Raw genomic sequence first — 12,404 nt, 5'->3', positions numbered from 1 at the left:
AGTGCTGTCCTCAGTGTCAGAGAGGCAGTGGAGCAGGGAAATTCTGGTCGGTGGGAGGGGTACATCCTGTCCTTGGACCAGGCCAAGGCTTTTGACCGGGTGGACCACGAGTACCTCTGGTCGGTCCTTCTGAGGTACGGCCTACCGGGGGGGTTTGTCAATTGGCTACAGACCTTATACACTGGGGCTGAGACTTTTGCGCTGGTGAACGGTTGGGTTGGAACCCCCTTTGAGGTTGGGTCTGGTGTCCGCCAGGGTTGTCCCTTGAGCCCTTTGCTATATGCGTTCGCATTTGATCCTTTTCTTAAAAGGATCGATCGTGGGCCATTGGCGGGAGTCGGGGCCGGCCTGGAGGGGCCGGAGGCCACTCAGAGGGTGGTTGCGTACGCAGACGACGTCTCCATTTTTGTCTCCTCGAGAGGGGAGGCAGAGTGGGTGATGTCGGAAGTGGAGCGTTACTCATTGGCATCTGGGTCCAAGATCAACCGGGATAAGTGCAAAAGTCTCTGGCTGGGAGGAGGAGATCCTGGTTTTGATCTCTCGGACACCCTTCCAGAGCCTCAGGGGTCTGCTAAGATCTTAGGAGTCGAATTTGGCCCGGGTGATTACCCCAAGAAGAACTGGGAGGATAGGCTGAATCTAGTTGCCCAGAAGGTCGACCAATGGAAGGGTTGGTCCTTAACCCTGAGGGAAAGGGTTCAATTGGCCAAGGCCTACCTGGTGCCCATGTTGCTTTACCTGGGCAGTGTGTGCATCTTGCCAGAACCTCTCTGGACTCGGGTCTATAGCCTGTTCTTCCAGCTGTTATGGGGAAACAGGCTCAACCTAATCAAGAGGGAGGTTACTTACCTACCAAGGACACTAGGCGGGTTAGGTATGGTTAACCCGGTGGTGTTCCTAGTGAACACCTTTGTTAAGATCAACCTGGCAAACCTCTGGAAAGAGAGGGCTCCTTGGTGGATATCCTCCTGCAGGGGGTGGTTTCGGCCTTTCTTCCATGAATGGGAGAGAGGAGGGCAAGTGAAAGACCTGCGTACACCTCACGGACATCTCCCGGCTTATGCCACCCTGGCGCTGAAGATTGTTCGCCGGTGGGGTCTGGAGGTGTGGGAGATCAGGACCATGTCGAGAAAATTTCTTGACAGGAGGGTCCTGATGACCCACTTCCAGAAGCCCCTGGTGCTCAAAGACTGCCCAAGTAGTGACCTCGGGGTGGGATTAAAACTTTTAAATTCAGCGAGGATTCCCCAGAAGTTTTGGGATCTGGCTTGGCGTTGCTTCCATGGGAGACTGTATGTGAGGGGCAATCTAAAGTGCAGAAGCTCTGATGACCGGGATTGCCCCCGGGAGGAGTGCGGCGGTGTGCTGGAAAGCATGGAGCATTTCCTGCTTCATTGCCCTTTTAATACAGAGGTATACAAAAGGGTGGGAGCCTCCATTGGTTGGCCAGGCCTAACCAGCCTCTCCTATGCTGGGTGGGTATATGGAGTGTTCGGAGACCTCGGTGGTAGGGACCATTGCCCCTTGTTTCTAGTCAGTATAGTGGTCAGGCACTTTATGTGGAATGCACGATGTCTAGTTTCTACCCAGAAGAAAATCCTCTTAGTGGATGAGGTTGTTAGCAATATCATGGGTGACCTGGTGAAGGTGCATTCTTTGGAGGTTGGCAGATTGGGAGCATCCAAAGCCTCTCATCTTTGGAGGGGCTTTTCCTTTTGGGTGCCTTAATGTGTCTGCCTTCATGAGGGAGGGGGGGGTCGTCACCGGTGCTCAACTGGAGGTGGGGGTCTGCGTTCCGCTGAGGCACCAAAAAAATAAAATGAAAAAAAATATAGTGATAGGGCTCGGAATAAGGGAAAGGTGAGGGTCAGCATAGGGTCAGCTTTCAATAGGGTCAAGAAAGGGCTAGTAATAGGGTAAGGAGATAGGGCAAGCGATAGGGAGTGTGCAGCGGTGGACGTGGTACCTTGGCCTCTGGGGGGGAGCTGGGGGGGGGGCTTTCCCTTCTCTCTATCTGGTGATGGGCTAGGTAACCACTGGAAGATTTTTGTTTTGTTTAGGATTGAAATGGCAGGAAAAAGGTTTACAAGCGACCGAACTTGGTGCTTTCGGGTACGGTGTATTTTGTATATGGTTTGGTATTTGGACAAGTTGGTGACGTGTATTGTATTATATTGTACAAATGTTGTTAGAATAGGGATAGACTTAAGGGGGTTAATAGATAGGTTGGGAGGGGGGAGGGGGGGGGTTTGCCTGACCCAGCCCCGGACTATGCGGACATGGGAGGACATGGGGCGGGGGGCTGGGCTGGGGTGTTGGGTGTGGTGGTGGGGGCCAGCATCTGGACTATGTGGACGTGAGAGGACATGAGGCGAGATGCTGGCTGGGGTGGTGGAGTTTAGGTAAGAAGGGTAAGGTTAGGGAAAGTCAGGATGTGTATAGTGTGATTAAAAACAAAAAAAATGTTAAAAAAAAAAAAGATAAAAAAAATAAAAAAATTTGGGATTAGTATTATTATATTTTGGATTGGATTGTTGTGTTATTATTATTATTATTATTATTATTTTATTTGTTATTATTATGTTGTTTGATTATTATCATCATTATTATGTTGTTTCTTTAGGCCCTTGGGTGACGCGGGTCGGGGGATTTTCTGTTGGTACTTTTGATTACGTTTATATGATGTTTGTATATATTCTAGTTATTGTTTAGTTTCGGATGAAGTGTAGATGTAAGTATATAAGAGTGGGGTGTATGTGGCCGGGTCTGGTATCGTTTTCTCTTCTCATATACAGAGATGTATATAAGAAAATTTGTTTATAAGAATTTGGTTGTGACTTTTTGGTTATATGGAATTAGTTATGTATTTGTTTTTCAGTTTATGTTTTGTAAATTTATATATAAAATAAAGAGATACAGGATATAATTCAGGATCAGTACAGGATAAGTAATGTAATGTATGTACACAGTGACTCCACCAGCAGAATAGCGAGTGCTGCTCTGGAGTATAATACAGGATGTAACTCAGAATCAGTACAGGATAAGTAATATAATGTATGTACACAGTGACTCCACCAGCAGGATAGTGAGTGCAGCTCTGGAGTATAATACAGGATGTAACTCAGGATCAGTACAGGATAAGTAATGTATGTACACAGTGACTCCACCAGCAGAATAGTGAGTGCAGCTCTGGAGTATAATACAAGATGTAACTCAGGATCAGTAAAGGATAAGTAATGTATGTACACAGTGACTCCACCAGCAGAATAGTGAGTGCAGCTCTGGAGTATAACACAGGATGTAACTCAGGATCAGTACAGGATAAGTAATGTAATGTATGTACACAGTGACTCCACCAGCAGAATAGTGAGTGCAGCTCTGGAGTATAATACAGGATATAACTCCGGATCAGTACAGGATAAGTAATGTATGTACACAGTGACTCCACCAGCAGAATAGCGAGTGCAGCTCTGGAGTATAATACAGGATGTAACTCAGGATCAGTACAGGATAAGTAATGTAATGTATGTACACAGTGCCTCCACCAGCAGAATAGTGAGTGCAGCTCTAGAGTATAATACATGATGTAACTCAGGATCAGTACAGGACAAGTAATGTAATGTATGTACACAGTGACTCCACCAGCAGAATAGTGAGTGCAGCTCTAGAGTATAATACAGGATATAACTCAGGATCAGTACAGGATAAGTAATGTAATGTGTGTACACAGTGACTCCACCAGCAGAATAGTGAGTGCAGCTCAAAGTCTGGGAGCACGGCCCGTGAAACAGACATTCTCCATTATTCCTGGCACAGTTCTATGGCACGGACACCCATCCGTAGCAATATGGAAAGGTGTCCGCGGTCAATAGAACTGAATGGGGCAGTAATTACGGACAAATTTACGGTCGTGTGCATGGGGCATAGCTCTTTAAAGAGGCTCTGTCACCAGACTATAAGTGCCCTGTCTCCTATATAATGTGATCGGCGCTGTAATTTAGATAACAGTGGTCCTAGTAATAAAGAGGCTCTGTCACCACATTATAAGTTGCCTATATTGTACATGATGTGATCGGCGCTGTAATGTAGATAACAGTGGTCCTAGTAATAAAGAGGCTCTGTCACCACATTATGAGTGCCCTGTCTCCTACATAATGTGATCGGTGCTGTAATGTAGATAACAGTGGTCCTAGTAATAAAGAGGCTCTGTCACCACATTATAAGTGACCTATCTTGTATATGATGTGATCGGCGCTGTAATGTAGATAACAGTGGTCCTAGTAATAAAGAGGTTGTCACCAGATTATAAGTGTCCTGTCTCCTACATAATGTGATCGGTGCTGTAATGTAGATAACAGTGGTCCTAGTAATAAAGAGGCTGTCACCAGATTATAAGTGTCCTATCTCCTACATAATGTGATCGGCGCTGTAATGTAGATAACAGTGGCCCTAGTAATAAAGAGGCTGTCACCACATTATAAGTGGCCTATATTGTACATGATGTGATCGGCGCTGTAATGTAGATAACAGTGGTCCTAGTAATAAAGAGTCTCTGTCACCACATTATAAGTGCCCTGTCTCCTACATAATGTGATCGGTGCTGTAATGTAGATAACAGTGGTCCTAGTAATAAAGAGGCTGTCACCACATTATGAGTGTCCTGTCTCCTACACAATGTGATCAGTGCTGTAATGTAGAGAACAGTGGTCCTAGTAATAAAGAGGCTCTGTCACCAGATTATAAGTGCCCTGTCTCCTACATAATGTGATCGGTGCTGTAATGTAGATAACAGTGGTCCTAGTAATAAAGAGGCTCTGTCACCACATTATAAGTGACCTATCTTGTATATGATGTGATCGGCGCTGTAATGTAGATAACAGTGGTCCTAGTAATAAAGAGGCTGTCACCAGATTATAAGTGTCCTGTCTCCTACATAATGTGATCGGTGCTGTAATGTAGATAACAGTGGTCCTAGTAATAAAGAGGCTGTCACCAGATTATAAGTGTCCTATCTCCTACATAATGTGATCGGCGCTGTAATGTAGATAACAGTGGTCCTAGTAATAAAGAGGCTGTCACCACATTATAAGTGGCCTATATTGTACATGATGTGATCGGCACTGTAATGTAGATAACAGTGGTCCTAGTAATAAAGAGGCTCTGTCACCACATTATAAGTGACCTATCTTGTACATGATGTGATCGGCGCTGTAATGTGGAGAACAGTGGTCCTAGTAATAAAGAGTCTCTGTCACCACATTATAAGTGCCCTGTCTCCTACATAATGTGATCGGTGCTGTAATGTAGATAACAGTGGTCCTAGTACTAAAGAGGCTGTCACCACATTATGAGCGTCCTGTCTCCTACATAATGTGATCCGTGCTGTAATGTAGAGAACAGTGGTCCTAGTAATAAAGAGGCTCTGTCACCAGATTATAAGTGCCCTGTCTCCTACATAATGTGATCGGTGCTGTAATGTAGATAACAGTGGTCCTAGTAATAAAGAGGCTCTGTCACCACATTATAAGTGACCTGTCTCCTACATAATGTGATCAGTGCTGTAATGTAGAGACCAGTGGTCCTAGTAATAAAGAGGCTGTCACCACATTATAAGTGCCCTATCTTGTACATGATGTGATCGGCGCTGTAATGTGGAGAACAGTGGTCCTAGTAATAAAGAGTCTCTGTCACCACATTATAAGTGCCCTGTCTCCTACCTAATGTGATCGGTGCTGTAATGTAGATAACAGTGGTCCTAGTAATAAAGAGGCTCTGTCACCACATTATAAGTGGCCTATATTGTACATGATGTGATCAGTGCTGTAATGTAGATAACAGTGGTCCTAGTAATAAAGAGGCTGTCACCACATTATGAGTGTCCTGTCTCCTACATAATGTGATCAGTGCTGTAATGTAGAGAACAGTGTTCCTAGTAATAAAGAGGCTTTGTCACCAGATTATAAGTGCCCTGTCTCCTACATAATGTGATCGGTGCTGTAATGTAGATAACAGTGGTCCTAGTAATAAAGAGGCTGTCACCAGATTATAAGTGTCCTGTCTCCTACATAATGTGATCGGCGCTGTAATGTAGATAACAGTGGTCCTAGTAATAAAGAGGCTGTCACCAGATTATAAGTGTCCTGTCTCCTACATAATGTGATCGGTGCTGTGATGTAGATAACAGTGGTCCTAGTAATAAAGAGGCTGTCACCAGATTATAAGTGTCCTATCTCCTACATAATGTGATCGGCGCTGTAATGTAGATAACAGTGGTCCTAGTAATAAAGAGGCTGTCACCACATTATAAGTGGCCTATATTGTACATGATGTGATTGGCGCTGTAATGTAGATAACAGTGGTCCTAGTAATAAAGAGGCTCTGTCACCACATTATAAGTGACCTATCTTGTACATGATGTGATCGGCGCTGTAATGTAGATGACAGTGGTCCTAGTAATAAAGAGGCTGTCACCACATTATAAGTGACCTATCTTGTACATGATGTGATCGGCGCTGTAATGTGGAGAACAGTGGTCCTAGTAATAAAGAGTCTCTGTCACCACATTATAAGTGCCCTGTCTCCTACATAATGTGATCGGTGCTGTAATGTAGATAACAGTGGTCCTAGTAATAAAGATGCTCTGTCACCACATTAGAAGTGGCCTATATTGTTCATTATGTGATCAGTGCTGTAATGTAGATAACAGTGTTCCTAGTAATAAAGAGGCTGTCACCACATTATGAGTGTCCTGTCTCCTACATAATGTGATCAGTGCTGTTATGTAGAGAACAGTGGTCCTAGTAATAAAGAGGCTCTGTCACCAGATTATAAGTGCCCTGTCTCCTACATAATGTGATCGGTGCTGTAATGTAGATAACAGTGGTCCTAGTAATAAAGAGGCTCTGTCACCACATTATAAGTGACCTGTCTCCTACATAATGTGATCAGTGCTGTAATGTAGAGACCAGTGGTCCTAGTAATAAAGAGGCTGTCACCACATTATAAGTGCCCTATCTTGTACATGAGTTGATCGGCACTGTAATGTGGAGAACAGTGGTCCTAGTAATAAAGAGTCTCTGTCACCACATTATAAGTGCCCTGTCTCCTACATAATGTGATCGGTGCTGTAATGTAGATAACAGTGGTCCTAGTAATAAAGAGGCTCTGTCACCACATTATAAGTGGCCTATATTGTACATGATGTGATCAGTGCTGTAATGTAGATAACAGTGGTCCTAGTAATAAAGAGGCTGTCACCACATTATGAGTGTCCTGTCTCCTACATAATGTGATCAGTGCTGTAATGTAGAGAACAGTGGTCCTAGTAATAAAGAGGCTTTGTCACCAGATCATAAGTGCCCTGTCTCCTACATAATGTGATCGGTGCTGTAATGTAGATAACAGTGGTCCTAGTAATAAAGAGGCTGTCACCACATTATAAGTGGCCTATATTGTACATGATGTGATCGGTGCTGTAATGTAGATAACAGTGGTCCTAGTAATAAAGAGGCTGTCACCACATTATAAGTGACCTATCTTGTACATGATGTGATCGGCGCTGTAATGTAGATAACAGTGGTCCTAGTAATAAAGAGGCTGCCACCAGATTATAAGTGTCCTGTCTCCTACATAATGTGATCGGCGCTGTAATGTAGATAACAGTGGTCCTAGTAATAAAGAGGCTGCCACCAGATTATAAGTGTCCTGTCTCCTACATAATGTGATCGGTGCTGTAATGTAGATAACAGTGGTCCTAGTAATAAAGAGGCTGTCACCACATTATAAGTGGCCTATATTGTACATGATGTGATCGGCGCTGTAATGTAGATAACAGTGGTCCTAGTAATAAAGAGGCTCTGTCCCCACATTATAAGTGGCCTATATTGTACATGATGTGATCGGCGCTGTAATGTAGATAACAGTGGTCCTAGTAATAAAGAGGCTGTCACCACATTGTAAGTGGCCTATATTGTACATGATGTGATCGGCGCTGTAATGTAGATAACAGTGGTCCTAGTAATAAAGAGGCTCTGTCACCAATTCATAAGTGACCTATCTTGTACATGATGTGATCGGGCCAGTTCACACAGAGTTTTTTTTGACACTTTTTTTAGATGCAAGAAACGTGTCGGAAAACACGCCAAAAAATGGCCACGCATTATTTTCCCGCGAAAAAGAAGCGACATGCCCTATCTTCGGACGTTTATGTCTCTGACCTCCCACTGACATCAATTGGAGGCTTAGAAAGCGTATTTCACTGCGTTTTTTGCCCATGGCGCTAAATGGGCGCGTGCAAAATACGCCATGAAAAACCTCGTGTAAGCAGATCAAAATCTGCCTCGAAATTCCAGACTGAATTTTGAGGCAGAATTTTCTGCCGCCAAAAAACTCTGTTTGAACAGGGCCTAAGGACCAGACTCATTTTTGTTTTTATGCTTTTGTTTTTTCCTCACCGCCTTTACAAGGTCATAACTTTATTATTTTTTCGTAGACAGCCTTATGAGGGCTTCATCTTTACGGGACAAGTTGTACTTTCTAGTGGCGCTATTTATTGTTATGTGTGATTTGCTGGGAGGATGGAAAATAATTCAGAATGGGGAGGAATTGGATAAAAAAACAGCAGTTCCGCCATTTTCATATGGGTTTAGTTTTTACGGTGTTCACTGTACGGTTAAAAAGACGCGTTACCTTTATTCTGCGTCTCAGTCCGATCACCGTCCGTGATACCAAATATTCATAGTTTTTTTATGTTTTAGGACCTTTAAAAAACGTAAATTTTGGGGAATGTCGGGCATTTCAATCACTTTTCATTAAAAAAAATTGTGGGGTTGAAGTGGCAAAAAAAACATTTTGGCCTTTTTCCCGCTACGACGTTCACCGTATTGGATAAATATTTGTATATTTTTATAGTTCTGTCATTTTCGGATGTGGGGATACCTGATGTGTTTATGTTTATTATTGTTTATTTTTATATGTGATCTGAGGAAAGGGGTGATTTGAAGTTTTATATATAATTATTTTTTATTGCTATTTTTTGTGTCACCCCTAGGGGGCTTGAACCTGCGATCATTAGATTGCTTATGTCATAGATTACAATACCACAGTCTATGGTCAAATCAGTGCATTGCTGTTGAGACTTGCCGCAGGTGATCGTCCTCTAGCCGGGCGGGGGGGGCGTTCACAAGGCTCCCAGATACTAGAACTCACTGGCTCGTGTGATCTCGCCGCGCAGGAGCCGCTGACCAGCCCCAAAGCAAAAGGGGCAGTAAAAGAAAACCTCAGATGCCGGTGGTCACATCTGACACTGGCATTGGAGGGGTTAAATGCTGCCAATCAGAGATTTTCCGATCGCAAGCATTGCTGCTGGGTCCCTGCCGTGTAACACAGTAGAGATCCGGGAGCTATGGCGCCGCTCTGCTCCTGACCGGACGCCATATTTAAATACCCTTTCCCGACGTAAGTCTACAGATCAGAGACAGGAAAGGGTTAATTAGACAATCCTGTCTTATCTAACTTTTTGTGTTTCAATTCCTCACCATGTTCAAGATCACTGCTTGCTGTCTATGAATAGAAACATTCGGTGTTTAAGTCCAGATCCTGAAAACTTGTCCTGACGTAGTTCTGCACGCAGATGGGGGCTCGTCGGATTGTACGGTTAAGTCCACACGTAGAGTAAACACTGCAGATTTTCCATATGGGATTATATTGCAGAAAGTCGGGAGCGTAATACCGTAGCGGTGACAGAGAGTGGGTGATATGGGAACAAATCTCCTCCACCCGCTGCATAAAAAACCTGCTGAAAAACCCTCAGAAATTGACCTGTGGTGCGGATTTTTATTTGAATTTAATGTGAGGTAAAACCCGCAACAAATAGCGGATGTTTTGATTCCGCCGCAAAAAATGCAAATCTGATAAAAGACAAAAAAAACTTTTTAAACTTTAAATGTAATTTTAAAAAAATGTCCATATTTACCTCCCTGGCGTTGTCATAGCGACGGCTCCTTCTTCTCCTTCAGTCCGACCTCCTGGGAGGAAGTTTCATCTCATGTGACTGCTGCAGCCAATCACAGACTGTAGCGATCACATGGGCTGCAGCGTCACCACAGGAGGCCGGATGACATGGAGAAAAGAGAGGTCGCTATGGCAACGCCGGTGCAGGAGGTAAGTGTTGTCTTTATATCAGTTCTGTTTTTTTGCAATTTGGTGCGTTTTTTCATCCGGAATTCCCTGCGGGCTCCAGGTCGGATACGTACTCTTACGCAGCGCACTCAACCTGAGAACATGCCCTAAAAGTGTTGATTTTAGGTGCAGTCGCACGTGGCGTACTTGCCTTATATTTCTGCAGAGTAAATATCCGCTACTTCACAAAAATTACAAAATATCCCGCAATGCGCTAGATCCATATCTTTCCATAGACATACAGTATATTGTCGTTTTCCGCAGCTTTTGTTTACACTGCGGAATACAAGGCAGGTACGCCACGTGTGAGCGCGCCCCGGAGCGGCTGCAGTCGTAGGTGAGTGCAGCGACAATCTTTGGCTTCTTCCAGTAAATAGTGACGCTCTAAACCCAGCGATGTCTGGGGACCACAAAAAGTCCAGGGGAGCCGCACGGATCGGACATTGTTGGAGAGGTTCCTAGGAAATTCTGTCATACAGAAGAGAAGGACCCCGCGTGGGCCGGACTCTGGGCTCATACCAGGTGCCACCATTCCCAGATATTTTGAATTACGTTTCTTTGCCTTTTTTAGATATTAATTCCAAAACTGAGAACAGCGACATTATCACATGAGAGAGAATTATCATAAGTCTCCAAATGGAGCAAAAACCCCGAATACCGACATCTTATCACAGGAGAATGAAGTCACTGAGGAAACATCAGTCAGTAACTCAGTATGGTGGCCAACAAAAACAGAGCCCCCAGTGCCCCCCCGCGTGGACTATGGAGTAACATCTACCACGGCTTTACACTTGTGGACTGCGGTCTGAAGCGTCCTCATTGCTGAACTACAGGGGAATGATCTCAGGACGTGTCAGATCTACCGGTCACCTACCTGTGGTCTAGACCTGCGCTGCTCATACTGTGAGGGGCCACCAGTGGTTGGTGAGGTGCCGCGGGGCCGTCGTGTAAGAGTGGTTACAGACCGCTCCCCGGCTCCCCCGATCTCTGGTTTGGTGACCGACTCCTCTAGTACTTAGGTTCATGTTTCATAAGATGAAGGAGAGATGGACTTTTTATTTTTGGCCTTGGCTTCGACCACTCGTGAGGCCCAATAGAGAAAGTCTGAGAAGCCGCGCTCTATACTATAGGGGGGCCATAGATCTTTACTAGAAGTCACCTGGACGGATTCCATTGTCTATTCCTGTGGGGGTTGTAGTTATTGAGCTCTAGCAGAAGTGACACTAACCTGGGCATTTTACTTGGGTGTTGTTGGTCTGACGGTCGTTGACCCGGTTTCTCACAGAACATGTAATATTCCAGGGTCCTGGTGACTTCACGGTGGCATTGACCTCACTGACCTTCCCCTCAGTCCTGGATGATGTTGAGTCTTCCAGCAATGATTCACCATTGACCAGAATGGAGAACAAGGAATCCTCCCCGGGGTCAGTCCTGCAGAAGAAGTCGGCTCCACCGTCCCGAAGACATGAAATATTCAGAAGAGGCTCTGATACCGGAGCTGAGGGAAGTGGACAACGTATGAGGAAATATGTGAGGACAGGGAGTCTCATCATCCAAACCAACTCACATTTCCTTCCTCCAGTGCAATTAACACAATGAACACTGATTAATAAGGTTTCGACTCATCAGACTTATATTGTGTGATCTCTGTATTGGTGATATTAATTAGAGCAGCCTATGGTCAGGTTCAAACCAATATGAGAGAGAAGGAGAGAGAGAGGGGGGAAAGGAGAGAGAGAAAGAGGGAGAGAAAGAGAGAGAAAAAGAGAAAGAGAGAGAGAGAAAGACAGAAAGAGAAAGAGAGGGGAAAGAGAGAAAGAAAGAGAGAGAAAGAGAGAGAAAAGAGAGAGAGAGAAAGAGAGAGAGAAGAGAGAGAGAGAAAGACAGAGAGAGAGAGAGAAAGAGAGAAAGAGAGAGAAAAGAGAGAAGAGAGAAAGAGAGAGAAGAGGGAGAGAGAGAGAGAGAGAGAGAGAGAAAGGAGAAAGAGGGAGAAAGAGAGAGAAAGAGAAAGAGAGGGAGGAAAGAGAGAAAGAAAAGAAAGAGAAAGAGAGAAGAGAGAAGAGAAAGGGGGAAAGAGAGAGAAGAGAGAAGAGAAAGAGAGGGGGGAAAGAGAGAGAGAAGAAGAGAGAGAAGAGAAGAGAGAGAAAGAGAGAGGAGAGAGAGAAAGAGAGAGAGGGAGAGAAAGAGAGAGAGAGAAGAGAAAGAGGAGAAAGAGAGAAAGAATG

General features: G+C 44.6%; 1 protein-coding gene across 1 annotated transcript in view; it reads right to left on the bottom strand.

Moving 5' to 3' along the window:
• Positions 1–11,729, bottom strand: part of LOC142741936 (Fc receptor-like protein 5) — an 81,508-nt gene extending 69,779 nt beyond the window's left edge. The window contains exon 1 of the mRNA XM_075851258.1: positions 11,408–11,729. Within this exon, the coding sequence (XP_075707373.1) occupies positions 11,408–11,729 (322 nt within the window). The remainder of the gene's footprint in view (positions 1–11,407) is intronic.
• Between the last annotated feature and the right edge of the window lie 675 nt (positions 11,730–12,404).

Source organism: Rhinoderma darwinii, chromosome 2 (assembly GCF_050947455.1).
Source record: "Rhinoderma darwinii isolate aRhiDar2 chromosome 2, aRhiDar2.hap1, whole genome shotgun sequence".
In the NCBI taxonomy this organism is placed as follows: Eukaryota; Metazoa; Chordata; class Amphibia; order Anura; family Rhinodermatidae; genus Rhinoderma; species Rhinoderma darwinii.
This window is presented reverse-complemented; position numbering and strand designations above follow the sequence as displayed.